The sequence below is a fragment of the Alternaria hordeiaustralica genome (genome assembly GCF_023758085.1).
Source record: "Alternaria hordeiaustralica strain BMP 2776 chromosome Unknown scaffold_6, whole genome shotgun sequence".
NCBI lineage: Eukaryota > Fungi > Ascomycota > Dothideomycetes > Pleosporales > Pleosporaceae > Alternaria > Alternaria hordeiaustralica.
Window position 1 is genome coordinate 1,326,065 of NW_026056778.1, and position 15,589 is coordinate 1,341,653.

Here is a 15,589-nt window from a genome sequence, read left to right on the forward strand (position 1 = left end):
ATGATCGATCGGAGCTGGAGTGAGAAGCCCGAATGCAGGAGAGAGAGACATGCTCATATACTGGTTTCGCTGGAGGCTCTGCCTGGGACTGCACCAATGACGCGAAACCTGAGTATGCTGAGCTAGCCTCATTTACGAGATTTCGTATGCAGTCACTCACAAGGCCAGCCAATCATGCAAAACCAGATAATTACGTGTACAACAGCAACAACACGTGATACTGTCCTACCTGTCCAGCCAATGATGCGGAACCTGACTTGTATACGACCGCGGCCATGACCTTACATGTATGCCGGACCACCCGCAGCCAAGGCGCGTCCCGACACTTCTCTCAAACTTGCGCCCAAGCTGTTCCGACCGAGATACTTCGAAACCTACGAACGGTGAATACCTTGTCACCTTCATACCTGAACCGGTTTCAACTATTCGTCGATGTTTTCCTTGTCTGCTGAAGCCATCATCGCGTTGGCCACATTATTCGCAACGTGCATACCGATCGGTCTACTGTTATGGCATCTGATAAAGAACGGATGTGGAAGTAGAAGCAGGAGTCTGGGTTCGTTATTCCATCATGTATTTCAACAATTTTCGCTGACGGTACTAATTAGACGTGGAGAGGATCAATGGCATTGAACTTGAGCGACGCAGAACGATGTAATGCAGAGACAGACCCTCTAACTCTACCTGTGCATGCGAGCCAACACTGTATTTTCATCATTACTTCTTCCAACTCTTGGAGCAATACATTGGCTAGATGTTAGAGCGGCTGGCATAGCTTTGGAATAACCTTGGAGTCTTTGGAACTTTGAGCGCAGTCTGTACATCCATTGTGTTCGGGTTAATGTTACGATCAATAACGCCATCTGACATGAAAGTTGAGACCTTAACGAGTTTTGGTATTACTACCGCCTGCCGAGCGTCAACGATATGATCTTGCTGATGTATGAACGTTACGAGCGATGGTTATCCGCTAGACATGGACTTACTTTTCTTCTTCTGTAAGATCTTGGCTTTGAGTTTCATTTGTGCTTCGCGGTGCCTTTCTTTCCAAGTCGAATTGTTTTTCTGCTGTTTTTCCTTTTCTTCGGCGCGTTGTTGCTGCTTCTCTAATATGTTGTTAGCCTGTTCAACACGGCGAGCAAGATGCGCGACATCGCCTACCATGCCTCTTGGCCTCCAGCCTCTTTTTTATCATCTCTTTCCGTAAAGTTTTTATCCTACAATCATTCATATACGCAAAAGATCGATCGCGCTCGTAGTAGAAGAAAGGCGAGATTTTGGCGCTCAAGTTGCGTAGGAAGTCAACACCTAGTGGCGCGCTAAACAAACGGAGGACAAAGGGCTTAAAGCTCAGCGCTGCCATGACTGCGACGATGAGGAGGATGTGTTCTCATACAGTGAATTTGAAGATACAATCACGCATCCTACCTGGCTTGCTCATATATAGTACTTTAGAAGCACCTTGAAGGAGCAGCCCGCGTTATGCAAGGGGTGTCCGCTTCCGGCGAGGCTCCTTGCACACATCGCGCTGATTACTCGTCATCCTGAACATGGTTACGGAGCACAATGGTGATGGAAGTCGAGGCGACTGTCTTGACAATGTAGTTTTGACATACGACCCGTGGTCCAGTGTACGAAGTTCCTCTAGACCTCGCAGCAAGTACGCGCCTGGCCTCTGTTGGTCGAAGCGGGGCGAAGAGGCACGTGCGCTAAGCGTACGTCATCGTCTACCGCGCCTTCACGTACTCGTCAGCCAACAGTCAGCCCTGAGCCTCAAAGATTCCCTGCTTGCCAAACAAGCGCGCTGCACTCCTTTTCGAACCTTCAAACCCTCTATCACACGAACATCGAGCAGTACACACATTGCAGTCATGGCCTCCAACCACAACGACAACCCGTGGGCGGACCAAGGAAACCAACAAGGCCAGAGCAACCAGAGCCACAACCCCTACCAAGCCTACCAACCAGCGCAAGACCCGCCTCCGAACCCGTATGCTCAACAGCCACCCCCAAATCCGCTAGGCCAACATCCTCCCCAAGAGCCGTATGCGCAATACCCCCCTCAACACCAGGATACCTCTCCATGGAGCCAAGAGCCAAGCCAAGCCCAATCGCACAACCCATTCATGCAGTCCCAACCCCATGAGTTCTCTGAGCAACCCCACCATCAGCAACAACAGCCTCAGCCTTCCTATCCAAATCAGTCTTCCTACCCTGGACATGAGGAAGTCCCACCAGGTCTACCACCTCGTCGCACAGCTACGGAGATGGCACTTCCCACCGGACAGGACCGCTCTCACCAAATCGAGGTCATGCAGAGTTACGAGGCAGCAGGAAGAAAAGACGATGATGACGATAACGTCGAAGTGCTCCAACGCGAATTCCCGAAAATCGATGGAAGTCTGATCGCGGCGATCTACGGAGATACCAAGAGCTTGAGCGCGACAAGAGAAATGTTAGGTGAGCTGGAGTGAGAGAATTGCAAGGCTCATGGAAAGGTGGAGAGGCTACGAGATGGTGGAAATGAAAAGAAGCAAGGGCAGTAAGACTACCTTTCACTGAGAGTCTCATAAATCTCATAAAAACGGCTTTGCCGCGACATCAAGGTCATGTGTTTGCATTGTACACGTACCCGAGATATGCTTTCATCGTACAATACTGCCCCAAATTCATCCTTCTGACTTATATTTGCGTGTACTGATCCTACTCAACGTATCAACAACCTGGGAACGCGTTTTCATCATCCAGGAAGGTAAAGAGTTTTATTGATACTCCCAGATGCCCGGGCATCATGCACGGGATGTTTACCCTTGTCTTCGCAGTATCTCGATCCGAGATTTTGATTACCGGCATCAGCGTTCCCCACACGCATCGCGTATACAATTGAGCGTTTTTGAGGCTTCTGCTTTGACGACCGATTAGGAGGTTCAAGCTTATGTACTGCTACCTAGGTATGTTTCATCACCGAAAAACGACGAGACAGTGCGAGTCATAGTCTGAGCCACTTGGAGTTCATCCTGACGGCTGACAGGAACCCGCGAAATCACCTGGTGCTTCAATCGCGGCAAACCTTCCGCACTCAGGACGCGGCATTTCCTAAAGCGGAACCCCGCATTCTCGCCCAGCCGGCCCAGCTAGCATGACTTCAGCCCAGATGCAACGCCATGAATGTACCTGTTCGAAGCCTTGTTCTCGCGCAAGCTTTGACAGTCCTCACCTCCGCATTTGCTTCCCCGCGTATCCATAATTTCCCCGGACACGGTCCGCTAAGAGATTCCACATGGATACCTCGCGCTACATTAGAAGCATCGACGTTAACCTAGATGAGGAGATGCCGGTGCACATCTCTACGGGGTTGCGAGTATAAAGGATACATGATTGCGGCCCACATGTTTGGCTCACGATCATACTGTTCTGCAGTCCCTTCCTGCTTACCAGACTATTGGGTTCAGGGTCTTCTTCATCATGTTTGAACTAAGAGGCAAGAGCCTCATCGCGGTTATTCTATTGACCTCTGGTCTTGACTTCCTTCTCTTTGGGTGTAAGCCTGAAGCAACTCACTTTACATCGTGGTTCGATAGCTAACACGATTGAAGATGATCAAGGACTTTTCGGCGGTATCTTGGGTGGCCAGCGCTTCAAGGATACCCTCGGCAACCCGAACCCAACAATGACGGGACTAGTCACCGCTATCTACGATATTGGATGCGCGCTCGGTGCTGTCGTGGCTTTCGTCTTCGGTGAACGCATCGGACGCAAGCGCTCTATTATCCTCGCCAACCTCATCGTCGTAATCGGTGCTGCCATACAGACCGCTAGCTTTGACTACTGGCAGATGTTTGTCTCGCGCATCATTGGTGGTATTGGCGTCGGGCTGTCAACGGTCGCGGTGCCAATTCTACAGTCAGAGACATTGCCGGCGCACAACCGCGGCTCGCTGCTCGTCGTTCAGTCCGCTCTGATCATCATCGGTGTCGCGGTCGCTTCTTGGCTGTGCTTTGCGACACTGTACGCCGAAAGCTCACTGCAGTGGAGGTTTCCCGTCGCGTGCCAGATCCTCTTCTCGCTCATGGTCTTGGCGCTCTGCCCATTCCTGTGCGAAACACCGAGATGGCTCGCATCCCGTGGAAAGATTGATGAGGCGAAACACACCATCAGTCGACTTTTAGACAAGCCTCTGGATGACGAAGAAGTGCAAGGTCAACTCCAGGAGATTCTCGACGCTATCGCGGCAGAGAGCAGCGAAGAAGAACCCACTTGGGGCGAAGTCTTCAGCAACGCCACCAAGACCCGCAATCTACACCGTGTTGTGCTTGGGATGGGTCCATACATGATGAACCAGTGGAGCGGTATCAACGCGCTGTGCTACTATCTCGCCTACATCTTCCAGCAGTACCTCGATTACTCTCCGAGCATGTCTCTTATCCTTGCCTCCGTGGCCTTCACTCAGTATGCCGTGTTCTCATGGCCACCTTACTTCTACATCGACAAGATCGGGCGTCGATGGTCAGTCATGGGCTCGTCAGCTGGTTGCGCAGCATGCATGGCTATTATCGCCGGATGTCTGGCTAAGAACAGCTATGCCAGTGCCGCAGCAGCTGTAGCTTTCATCTTCTTGTATCTCGACTGCTTCACTCTCGGTATATTGCCCGTATCGTGGTCCTACTCAGCCGAAATTCAACCTCTCCGAGTCCGCAACAAGGCAACAGCGGTTGGCGTATTCTCGCATTGGATGTCAAACTTCGTGGTCGTCATGGTCACCCCGATCGGTCTTGACAACATCCGTGGCCATTACTTCTGGGTTTGGGCAGCTGTATGCGCGTCCTTTGTACCTCTCACGTACTTCTTTGGCGTTGAGACTTCCGGACGTACACTGGAGCAAATCGATATTATGTTCTACGAGAACCCGAGGCTCTGCATGGGGCTCAACAAAGAGAACCGAACAGTTGTAAGGGCGAGCAAGTCAGATGAGGAGCAGAGATACAGAGAGTTTGCACATGCCAACGAGAAGAACCAGGCTGTGATGGCGGAGAGGATAAGCCAAGATGATTAGATGATGTTGTCAGATGCTAGGAGGAGAATGAAGAAAGTCAATGCATTTTATGAGCCGGACAACGTGCGACGACAAGTTCAGATTATCGAAGATCAGTCAGCTACCAACCACGTTCAACTACATGACGAGTCAATCTACTGACTACGTTCAATTACATGACGTGTCCATCTACCTTCTCCGCCTCTTTGATGTGAAACACAATTTGCAAGTGCCTAGATTCTGGATCCGCGAAATCAGAAGCAACAATCTTGTCGACAACCCGACGACCCAGCCCCTCCCTATGTTGTACCAGAAGATAGGCGGTACCAGCTCCTTCAGGCGTCCCAAGTATCGCTAAGCCTTCATCTGAGTCTGCATCAAACTCGTATTCGAGATAGGGCCCAGATTCGCGCGGCTGTACTCCAGCTGTTACATGCTGCACTACCATTTCAGACGCAACACTGTCCCCGTAGTGAGAGACGATGCGTAATACAGGCGTTGGCGATTCAGTGCGAGTAACATGCAGCCATGTGAGGTATGCCACGTCGCTCCAGTGGCATAGTTTGGGCAACAGCGTAGGCACCGTTGCGCGTGCTGGCTGGTCTACGGACTTCACCAAGCCCGATGCCAACGCGTGAGGCGCGTAGTTAGCCGCCGATTCGATCATGCCATCATCAAGATATATATTATTGAGGAACCAGGCGTCGGTGGCCAGGTAGGTCTCGCCGTTCCTGGCAGTTTCGAGCACATGTTGCGCCGAACACATAATCCCTACCCGGTCGGTTTTAACATCTAGAACATAGCCCCACTCTTCAAGGTCGGAGACGGATTGGAACCCGCTCTGGGGAATGCTGGGTCGGTCAGAATGAGCCTGTGTATGCAGCATTCTACCTTTTTCCAAAGCCTTGGTGTACGCTGTTAGACATTCGTCATCAGGGTACTTGAATCGCTCGCCAGTAGATCCTGTAGACATTGTTTATTCGTGCGATTGCAAAGGTCGAGAGGTGTTTGGTAGTGCTGAGGGTGTGACTGGAGTGATAAGAGTGTCGAAAATTGTGACTGTATTCGTCGGCTGGTCACTTGGTAAAATTGCGACGAGAAGAGTGTGATGGATGAGTGGACAGTCTTCATAAGTACGGCTTTCACCTCTGTGTGAATCGGAATTGTGGGCATTCAGCGGCTGATACACATCGTTTTCAGTATACAGTGGTATATATACCGCAGTCGCTGTGTATGAGACGTTGTATGGACAATTTGGAGTTGATGGATCAGTAGTAGACCGATAAGTTAACGTTCCTGTTCAACTAAAGCCTGAGCTTCGTTCTCAAGTGCTTTGATGGCCCACGCCGTAGGTACGCCCCTGCTACCAATCCTCTTATGGCTCCGTCCAAATCGACACACCCATCCAATCTCCCAGCCGCCATCACATTCTTGCAACTCTTTGAGATACTCAATGTCAGGTTGCGCCCACACCCCAAGTTTCTGACACGCCAAAACACGTGCGGTGACGGCGAAAGAGTCTCCACGACGGCCAACGTATTCTCGAAGCGCAGCAGCTGTCGGCTCCCCGAGAGACCGAATTTCGGGCGCGGTGTCGTTTGCTTCAATAAGACAGGACAAAAAGTATAGGAAGCTATCAGCGGATTGATACATGTCCGTGCCGTCAATGTAGCCACGGTTCAGAAGAATGCGACGAACGTAGTCGAGCTCGGGCTTGACATCTGCTCCACGGTTGTACTTGTAGAAGACGCGGATGACGTTAGTGAGGACGACAGGATCTAAGCGAGGTCGCTTGTCGCAGAGGTATGTCAAGGCGACCCCGTCTTGCGCATGTCTATTCTGAAGCATGCGATCCAATACGGGGTCAGTCGAAGAAGAGGGTGGTGAGAATGCAAGCAGAGCATTTGCAGTAGTGTCGACATCATCAGGGACTACATAGCATTGTGAGATTAGAATACATTCCATAACGATAAGTTCGTCGAGCAACTTACATGTCTTCGTCGTACCAATGGGAGGGCCGTTGAAGTAGTTCCACATCTTAGCCTCTTTGCGAGCTTGGCCAATGGCGGCTTCAACCTCATCAGGCTCAGCATTGGGTGGCGAAAGGCTGAGAAAGCTTTCATCAGCTAGCTCATAATGAATGATGAACTGGGAGAAGAATTCATGAAGATCAGGGCCGTTCTCGATACGAGACATATGTTTTCCGGCATGGTCGGCCATGTACTGACGAGCTCGCTCAACGGGGTCGAATAGTTGGCTGCGCAGTTGACGCATGAGCTTATCTCCAGACTCAAAGACGATACCTTGAATGCCGAAAGAGCGAGCCGTATTGACTTGCCCATGCTTATCATCGACGAAGATTGCAGATGTTGGGTCGCTACATCCAATACTCTTGAGGACGTGCTCGAAGAAACCGAGCTCAAACTTCGTCATACCGGCCTCGTAAGACGTGTAAACGCCGTCGAACAAGCTCCAGTCAGATAACACGGCTTGGAGGCGTGCGAAGTCGTCTCTAGCGATGTTGCTCATTGCGTAAATTTTGAGATGGCCGTTCATCTCCGCTTTGAGCTCTTTGAGTTTTCCAAGTAGGTCATGGTCGACACGTAGTGTTTTGCGACACTGCTTGAATGCTTCGCTGATCGTTGCCGGCTCGATGGATAACTCCTCGCCAATAATTCCAAGAGCTCTGGGCTCATCGATGCTACCGCGCTCTAACTCGGTCCATGTTGGTGACAGGATGACTGAATGGAAGTCTTGAGGTGGAAGAGCAGTCAGCTCGCGGGTCGACCAGTGGAATAGTACGTCGCCAAGATCGAGTATCAGCGTACGCCCTCGTTGTGACATCTTGGACGCTGTAGTGACACTACCTTTCGCTTGGCTAGACATTGGCATGGTATTTAGCAATTTCTTCTTCGCTTTCTCAAGGGAGGCCGTAGGTGGTGGAGAGGGTCAACGAGCTCTTGTTGAATGTGTTGAAAAAAATGGTATGTTGCTCTCTTGGTTGGAGGTTCGATGCTAAAGAGTGGTTATACGTGTATCCAAGTAAGAAAGAACGGAGAAGCCGAATCTTATATGCGAAGGTCTAGGGAAAGGCGGCGCATAACTTCTTCCTACAGCTTCGCCTTGCTCGTACATTATGACTCAGCCTACCAACGCTGTCAGGAGTGAACACCACGCCGGGAGCCTATGTCTTACTTTTTCCAATGCTTATCGTAGTGAGAAGCTCCTTGAAAGCCACAAAAGTGCCTGCCAATTCGTCATTGTCCGAAGGGATTTGTCCGGTGTCAAGCAGTAGCATGCTTTGGGAAGAAGAAAACTCAGATCAGCAAAATAGCAAGAGCCCGTAAGCGGCTTTGTAGTACCGGTCTCAGCATATTCCGTTTCCCTATGTCTCTGATAGTGTATGCTGTCTCCCAAGTGGCGAGTGCAAGGCCTGCACTGAGTGTAGAGGGCGTTGAAGCAGACACACTGGTCCTGTGAATGTATCCCTGCCTTTACCTGCACAATTCATACTCGTGGAATCGCTCGGAACGAATGAGCGCCTTCTTGGACGAATGTAATGAAGTAGTGCCATACAAATTCGTTTTGTATACCTCTTTTTTTACCCTTGCGGCAAGAGCCGGTCCTTGTGGGGTACCTAAGTTGGTGTGTATACGTATACATGCCCAGCACCGTGACTAGTCTCACTAACCGCGTCATTCTAGTCTCCAAGATGCTGCCTCAATGCGTGCAAGGAAGAAATAAGCTTCGCCCATAGCCTCGCAGAAGTCCATTGAGAGTGTAGAGTGAGACCAGAGCTTAGCGACGATGAACCCATCGAAGAACGATAAACCGATGTGCCTGAATGTTGCCTGCTGGAGATGACGAGGTGATATCCTAGAAGTAACGCTCAGACACCGTCAATTTCCCCTTCGTCTAAGCTGCGCGCAATGATCGCTGCTATCTTAGCTCGAGTTTAGCAGTCTGATGTGGAACTAAAAGCAGAGAGGGTATGATGTAAGGCTCTGTATGTCGTGAAGCTATGGTAGGCTCAAGGTCCGCGCAGTCTTCAGCGTAATGGTGGTTACACTGACAACGTCTGTCGGCTCAACACCAAAAACTTGTGGTAGGGGAATGAACTCAACGGGAATTTACGCCCTAGAGATGTTGTGTGGGCACAGTCCTCTTCGGCGTCATAAGGAGTGGAAGGTGGTGTTGGAGCATGCCGTTATCCCCTTTGTTTTCATGTTCGAGCTGGGGCCATCGTCCGGTTTCAGGATAGCGTGGAAGCACAAAGCCCCATCCCGCAAATGTGCCGCACACCGTGACCCACGCGAACAGGCCAGAAACCCTCGACGGAGCCTCACCGAGCTTCACCGACTACAGCAAGTATTCTGATCGCAGTCAATCTGCTTAGAAGAAACAAGCACTACCTTGGCTCTGTTGGCTGACGTCATACCCAATGGCGATGCGGATGAACGTCGCCACGTCATCGGAGGCGGGAACAATTACGCCCAACGTACGTTGCATCGAAGAAGAAGCTGATGGATGTGCACCCATCTGCATACACCACACTAGTCAATTGCGCAAACTTCCGATTCTCTGAGTGTCACCCAGCCCGTCGAAATCCCGAGACTATGCCTGCAGGGACTGAAAACCCTGCGCTTGCCGCTACCGGTAGTACCGTCTTCTACACACATTCGACGAATCTATCGTCCGAAGGTGAAAGCGCCTTGCGTATCACATCGCTTACATTTCCCCAACTGCATCTCCGCCTCCCGAATATGAGCGACGCTGCTGCACTCCTACGACTTTTCTCCGACTATCGCAATGTCCAGCACGACAAGTCATGTGCCTCTCTTGACAGTAGTGACGCCATTGAGCATTTGATCAAGCAATGGCAGGTCGTCGATCTACCACTGCAGCGTGCCAACATCGTCATCGAGATAGATGGAAAGACTGTCGGTACCGGCGGCTTGGGCTGGATTGGCAGAAGAAAGACCGATGGCAAGCTGATTGGTGACGCAGGCTTGATGTTGGACACATGTTATCGTGGCTCAGGCTACGGCTATGAATCGTTATGTATGGCCATTGATCATGGCTTTGCTGTTCTGGGCATGGATGAGATACACATAGCTTGTGTAGATGCTAACACTGCGTTCAAGGGGTTGATGAACAATAAGTTCGGTTTCCATGCTGAGAAGATAGACGACAAGGTTTTCGGGAATGAATGGATCTGGCGCATCCCGAAGGAGTCGTGGGAAGAGAGTACGCACTCTGCGCGAGGGCGAGGCCAAGTTCAAGAGAAATCATGGAGAGTCACCGGCGAAGATTCACGGCCATAGTGAGTGTCACAAGCATCCAGCGATAATCTTTTGGCTGGTGGAAGTTCTGCTTGTTGCTGAATAGGTTGCTGGGGCCTATTACTGCGAGCGGACCGGATCTTCGTTTCGGTCCCTCGCCTTTGTTGACAATATGACCAATCACAAGTTCGACTTTATCATAAATCGCGTGCGAAGCAGATGAGTTAAGATCTCGTTGATTCTGTTGACAAGAACAGCATGATGCAGGTTTTGCGCAGACCGCAGTACGTTGATGCACGTGGACCAGAGCGCACCAAAGCCGCATTGTTGAGTTTGGAAGCACGTATTTCCTTCTTCGACCTACGCGACCAACGAGCAAGCATTCAGAAATTATTCCGCTGCGCAGTATGGAAGTTTGTGCTGAAAGGAGGCGTGAAACGCATCAAATACACGTAAAGTCTCACATTCCCGCATCCCGAGCTCGTCTTCCATCGGAGAGCTTTCCGTACACCTTCCCCATCACAACACCATGATTTCAGCTACATCAATAACAAATAGAGTCTATGGTTTTGCGAGTAGCGCGGATCTTGTCCTTCATAATAATGCCGGTATTATTCTGATGCTCTTGGCGCAAATATGCTCCACCATCCTAGCGACATTGGGGCGCATCCTGGGAACGCAGCGTAGCGGCGGTTCAGGCACCACAACAGTCGGTACTTCCGAGGTATGGAGATATGCTACCCGCCCGCCTACGCAAATACTGATGTTCTCCAGATACTCATTGTAATGATGTCGATAATCACTGTTCTGTCGTGGACGTACATGATACTGTCCCCGGTAGCCATGCCTGGCGGTGCATTCGGTCCTCCCAAGCTGCGCCCTCTCCTCGTCGTAAGAGGCGTTGCGGGTTTCTTCGGTATCTGGGGCTTCTACGTCTCTCTACGCTATCTCGCATTAGCTGAGGCGACTCTGATTAACTTCCTCGCGCCAATTCTTGCTGCCCTTCTCCTCGGCTTGTTGCCAGGTCAGCAGCGCTGCTCTGTCGCTCAAGTCCTCGCAGCTCTAGTTGCGGTCATCGGCTTACTATGCGTATTGCAGCCTTGGAGCGCCCATATAACGAATACGCCTAGAGCACACGCGCTGGCCATCGGTGCGGCACTTATCGGTGTCCTCGGCGGCGCAGTCTCGTTTTTGACCATGTCGTGCCTAGGAGAGCACGTACATCCGATGACGACGGTTGCATACTTTGCGCCCATATGTACGCTCCTCAGCGGCGCATCGCTCATCATACAGCAGCAAGGCTTGAACTTCCCATCTACCGCTGTAGGATGGCTGTTCGTGTGCGTGCTGGGCATATTGGGGTTCGCTATGCATTGGCTCTTGGCTGCGAGCTTGATGACCGGCGATTCGAAGAGAGCGCTTCACATAGTAAACTTGCAGGTAGTGTTCGCTATGTTAGCGGATAAGATTGTATGGACACTGGAGCCGGGATGGTGGAAGGTCGCTGGTGCGGTATTGATCGTGGGCAGCGTTGTATTTGTTGCGGCTGTGAAGGAACCTCAAGGATACACACTGGTTGGAGAAGTCGACGAAGAAGAGAAGATTGAGACTGAAGGTGCCATTCAATGAGGCGAGGATAGCCAAAGCCATGGATTTCTGCATTGCGCTGGAAATGAAATGCGCTGAAGGGACAGCTAATCTGTAGAGGTCAAGTCGCCAAGACTTCAATCCCAACTGGCCCGGCACATAACTATGCACCTGTCGTCCCTCAAACCAAGTCTTTAAGACCGTTTCTCCAGCAAACTCTCCTTGGCTCAAGTCCTGATCAACAGCAATTAACTTCGTCATTTTCCCGACTTCAATGCTGCCCTGCATGCGACTTCTGCCCACAGCTTCTGCACCTCCCAGCGTGCACCACCCTCCTAGACAACATCCTTCCTTCTCGGCACAAATTTACAGACCACCGGCTCTGCGCATTTGAGATTAAGCTCAACCTTAATCTTCATCTCCTCTGTCCCGTCCTTTCCACCACCAAGACCACACCACTCAATCCGCTCAAACTCTTGCAATAACCTCACAAGCACATACTGAATCTGAAACCTGCCAAACACCCTCCCAGGACACTGTCTCGGGCCAATGCTGAATGGCAAATAAGTTCCATATTTCGGTGACCATGCACTCCAGCGTGAGGGGTCCCAAATGTGTGCCGTTGGGCCGTACAGCGTAGGGTTGCGTTGGAGGCCTGCGACTGAGTACACTATGATTTGTCCTTTCGACACTGAAATAGGTTCTTTCCCCTCCGGGCCGCCGCCAACAGGCAGAATGGCGTCGGTACGTGCTTCACGGATGTTAAGGCCGAGTGGATGATACATGCGCATTGATTCCTTGACTGTGTTGGCTAGGAGGTCTAGCTTGCGGAGTCGGGAGGGGGTAGGAATGGAGTCTAGACCGATGCTACACAGATGACATTTGTCAGTGGCCGACCCCCATCTTGGTAATGACGTGGATGTGAATCATGCACTTACTGCTCTTCCACTTCTTGTTGAAGCTTCTTGTACAGCACTGGGTCGCGGGCGAGGTGGTATATAGTCCATGTCGTTAGAATAGCACCGGGGTCTTTCGATGCCATCAACACGGCTATAAGCTGGCCGCGGATGAAATATCGATCATTCGGATGCGTAGACACGAGGTCTTCGACTAGATTGAACTCTTTTTCTGTCTTCACGTCGGTTTGGTTGTTGACTGGGAGGGCTAGTGTCTTCTCGATCAGGTCGTCAATGTAGCGTGTTAGGTCGCGGTAGGCTCGCGGCGCGAAGAGCCAGTCCGGAAAGAGGTTTGCGAGGCTTCCGAAAAGGAGACGGTTTGTGTTGAACGTAAGGAGCTTTTCCATGGCTTTGCGAAAGGGTTGTTCGTTTGCGGAGAGGGAGTTTGTGGATTCGCCGAGGAAGACTTGGGAGACTAGGTCGAGTTGGAACCTGTCAACCATGTCGTACACATCCACCTTTTCGAGTGAGTTCTCGACCAATCTTAAAAGCTTCTGCATATGAACTTCAGCGGTAGGAATATCATCCGGACGCACTCTCGACACGTGCGGCTCTAATTGCTCCCTACTCGTCTTCCACAAAGGCCCGTCCGTGGTAAACACCGAGTCCCCCAAGATACTACTGAACACATCATGTGGCGTCTGACCTTTGGCGAAGTCCGCAAACTGATCTGCCTGAATAGCCTTGATGTTCTCGGCTCGGTCGGTAATGAAAATGTCGCTGCCGAGTAGGTTCATTTCGACTGTGCGGCCCGGTATGGAGAGAACTTCATCGCAGATGTATTCGACGAATGTGTTGGAGTGAAGGCGCGTTATTAGGTTCCATGCCATGTCTAGTCCTATGGTTCATGGGGTGGTCAGTCTCACCCCCATATTCAAGTGACGCGAATACTGCTAACCAAAGGGTAGTTTGTACGGGAGGCGAGGAGCATGCGGGATCGATAATCTCGTCTTGTTGCCATCTTTCAGTTTTGAGGCTAGAATAATAAGGAAGATAATCGTCACTGTGCCGTATAGCAACAACTTTGAGATATCGCCTTCTATAGTCGTCAGAACACCCATCTTCGTGGTTGGCTAGTGGCCAGTTGAAAGACTTGATGAACAGAGGATGCAGCGGCTTCCTCTAGGTGTGCAAGGACTGGCACACGATGTATGTGCTCATCTAGTTCGACTCCAGCGCTAGACTCGCCAGGAATTTAGAGGGAACCAACGGATTGGACCACGATCAACAAGGCACTGAGGCTCCAAGTGGGTAATGGATTAGCCGGAATCGTTCGCCATGGCTAGATCAGAGATGAAGCCGCTTGGGTGGGACTCCAGGTGCGTTGATTCGGGGTGACGTCGGATCGGCATGACTTCGGATAGGCTGATCTGGGGGTACTGCGGATGGAGCTAACGGAATGACTTCGGATATGGCTATACATAAACGTTGCGGTAAGCATTTTGCCGTGCAACGGCAAGCTCCATGAAGCCAGTGAATCGTGCCCTAGCCACAGTACTTTTGGACTAGCCTCCGGCTCAGGTTGTAACACTCTAGCTCCAAATGGTTGAGGATGTCAGTATTCTGGTCACCATCTCTATCTCCCGGAACAACTGCTGAGCCATCCATGCCTGCACTGGTCGACTTCCCTCTCAGAGGGCTAGCTCTCATCGCCAAATGCGCCTTCGAGCCCATCGTTACCGGCCCTCTTCTTGGCTTATTGCTATACGCCCCAGAGAAAACATGGAGATGCGCCTTGGAAGCAACATTTCTTTCGCGTATCGTCGATGAATACAACTTGCTCCGCGTACTGGGGTTTCTAGCTGCTATCGGTATAGTCAGGAAGACCAATGCAGCTCTGAACGCGTGGGCAACAAATAACTGGCAAATATATGCCGGTCGTGGCTGGAACTGGCCTACTGAAATCGCAGTGGTCACTGGAGGATGCAGTGGAATTGGCAAAGCCATCGCAGAATCTCTTACTTCTCATGGAATTCGCGTGGCAGTGCTCGACGTGCAGGATGCGCCCAAGGCATCTGCATCGAACAACTTGTCGACATACTTCCGGTGCGACATCTCCAGCCCTGAATCGATAGCAAAAACAGCCGAGAAGATTCGCAAAGACCTTGGCAGTCCCTCAATTCTCGTCAACAACGCCGGCATCACAGGTTCTCACACCATTTTGAAAACGCCAAGCGAGTTCCTCAGTCGTATCTTCGACACGAACATTCTTTCCCACTGGCGGCTAGTTCAACAGTTTGTGCCGGAAATGGTCGCAAAGAACAAAGGCCATATCGTAACAGTCGCGAGCGTCAACTCGTTCCTGACGAACTCGGCTAATGCGGACTATGTGGCAACCAAGACCGCGGCTTTGGCGTTCCATGAGGGTCTTATGAGCGAGCTGAAAATCTGGTACAAAGCTTCGGGTGTCAAGACTACGATTGCGCATCCGAGTTGGGTCCGCACGCCCCTGATTGAGGAGATGATCTTGAGAAGTGGCCAAGACCCAAAGATTCTCGAGAAGATGTTGATGCCAGAGGAAGTTGCTGAGGTCATAGTGAGGCAGATCATTAACAGGCGTGGTGCTCAGTTGTTCATTCCTAGTATCGCGGCGCCTATCTCATGGTTGAAAGGGTTGCCGAACTGGGTACAGGAGCTTGTGAGAGACGCATTTGGGAAAACGAGTGCTGTCACCAGTAGTTCGATGATCGCGTACTAGATGTCAACACTCGGTTAAAACGTGTATTGAAGCA

General features: G+C 51.1%; 7 protein-coding genes across 7 annotated transcripts; 5 read left to right on the forward strand and 2 right to left on the reverse strand.

The window, feature by feature from the left end:
• Window positions 1-1,871: 1,871 nt before the first annotated feature.
• Window positions 1,872-2,474, forward strand: J4E84_004340 (uncharacterized protein; the record flags this gene model as incomplete). Its single annotated transcript, XM_049386947.1, has 1 exon — window positions 1,872-2,474. The coding sequence occupies one exon, from the start codon at window positions 1,872-1,874 to the stop codon at window positions 2,472-2,474; it is 603 nt and encodes a 200-aa protein (XP_049245717.1).
• Window positions 2,475-3,465: 991 nt separating this feature from the next.
• J4E84_004341 (uncharacterized protein) lies at window positions 3,466-5,053 on the forward strand (the record flags this gene model as incomplete). The annotated part of the gene is made up of 2 exons (XM_049386948.1): window positions 3,466-3,541; window positions 3,597-5,053. The coding sequence occupies 2 exons, from the start codon at window positions 3,466-3,468 to the stop codon at window positions 5,051-5,053; spliced, it is 1,533 nt and encodes a 510-aa protein (XP_049245718.1).
• Window positions 5,054-6,319: 1,266 nt separating this feature from the next.
• J4E84_004342 (uncharacterized protein) lies at window positions 6,320-7,876 on the reverse strand (the record flags this gene model as incomplete). The annotated part of the gene is made up of 1 exon (XM_049386949.1): window positions 6,320-7,876. One exon carries the CDS (start codon window positions 7,874-7,876, stop codon window positions 6,320-6,322), a length of 1,557 nt encoding a protein of 518 aa, XP_049245719.1.
• Window positions 7,877-9,795: 1,919 nt separating this feature from the next.
• J4E84_004343 (uncharacterized protein) lies at window positions 9,796-10,356 on the forward strand (the record flags this gene model as incomplete). Its single annotated transcript, XM_049386950.1, has 1 exon — window positions 9,796-10,356. One exon carries the CDS (start codon window positions 9,796-9,798, stop codon window positions 10,354-10,356), a length of 561 nt encoding a protein of 186 aa, XP_049245720.1.
• An 801-nt stretch (window positions 10,357-11,157) lies between these two features.
• J4E84_004344 (uncharacterized protein) lies at window positions 11,158-11,943 on the forward strand (the record flags this gene model as incomplete). Its single annotated transcript, XM_049386951.1, has 1 exon — window positions 11,158-11,943. One exon carries the CDS (start codon window positions 11,158-11,160, stop codon window positions 11,941-11,943), a length of 786 nt encoding a protein of 261 aa, XP_049245721.1.
• A 293-nt stretch (window positions 11,944-12,236) lies between these two features.
• Window positions 12,237-13,918, reverse strand: J4E84_004345 (uncharacterized protein; the record flags this gene model as incomplete). The annotated part of the gene is made up of 3 exons (XM_049386952.1): window positions 12,237-12,768; window positions 12,840-13,695; window positions 13,756-13,918. 3 exons carry the CDS (start codon window positions 13,916-13,918, stop codon window positions 12,237-12,239), a joined length of 1,551 nt encoding a protein of 516 aa, XP_049245722.1.
• A 491-nt stretch (window positions 13,919-14,409) lies between these two features.
• On the forward strand, window positions 14,410-15,555 carry J4E84_004346 (putative secondary metabolism biosynthetic enzyme; the record flags this gene model as incomplete). The annotated part of the gene is made up of 1 exon (XM_049386953.1): window positions 14,410-15,555. One exon carries the CDS (start codon window positions 14,410-14,412, stop codon window positions 15,553-15,555), a length of 1,146 nt encoding a protein of 381 aa, XP_049245723.1.
• Window positions 15,556-15,589: the final 34 nt, after the last annotated feature.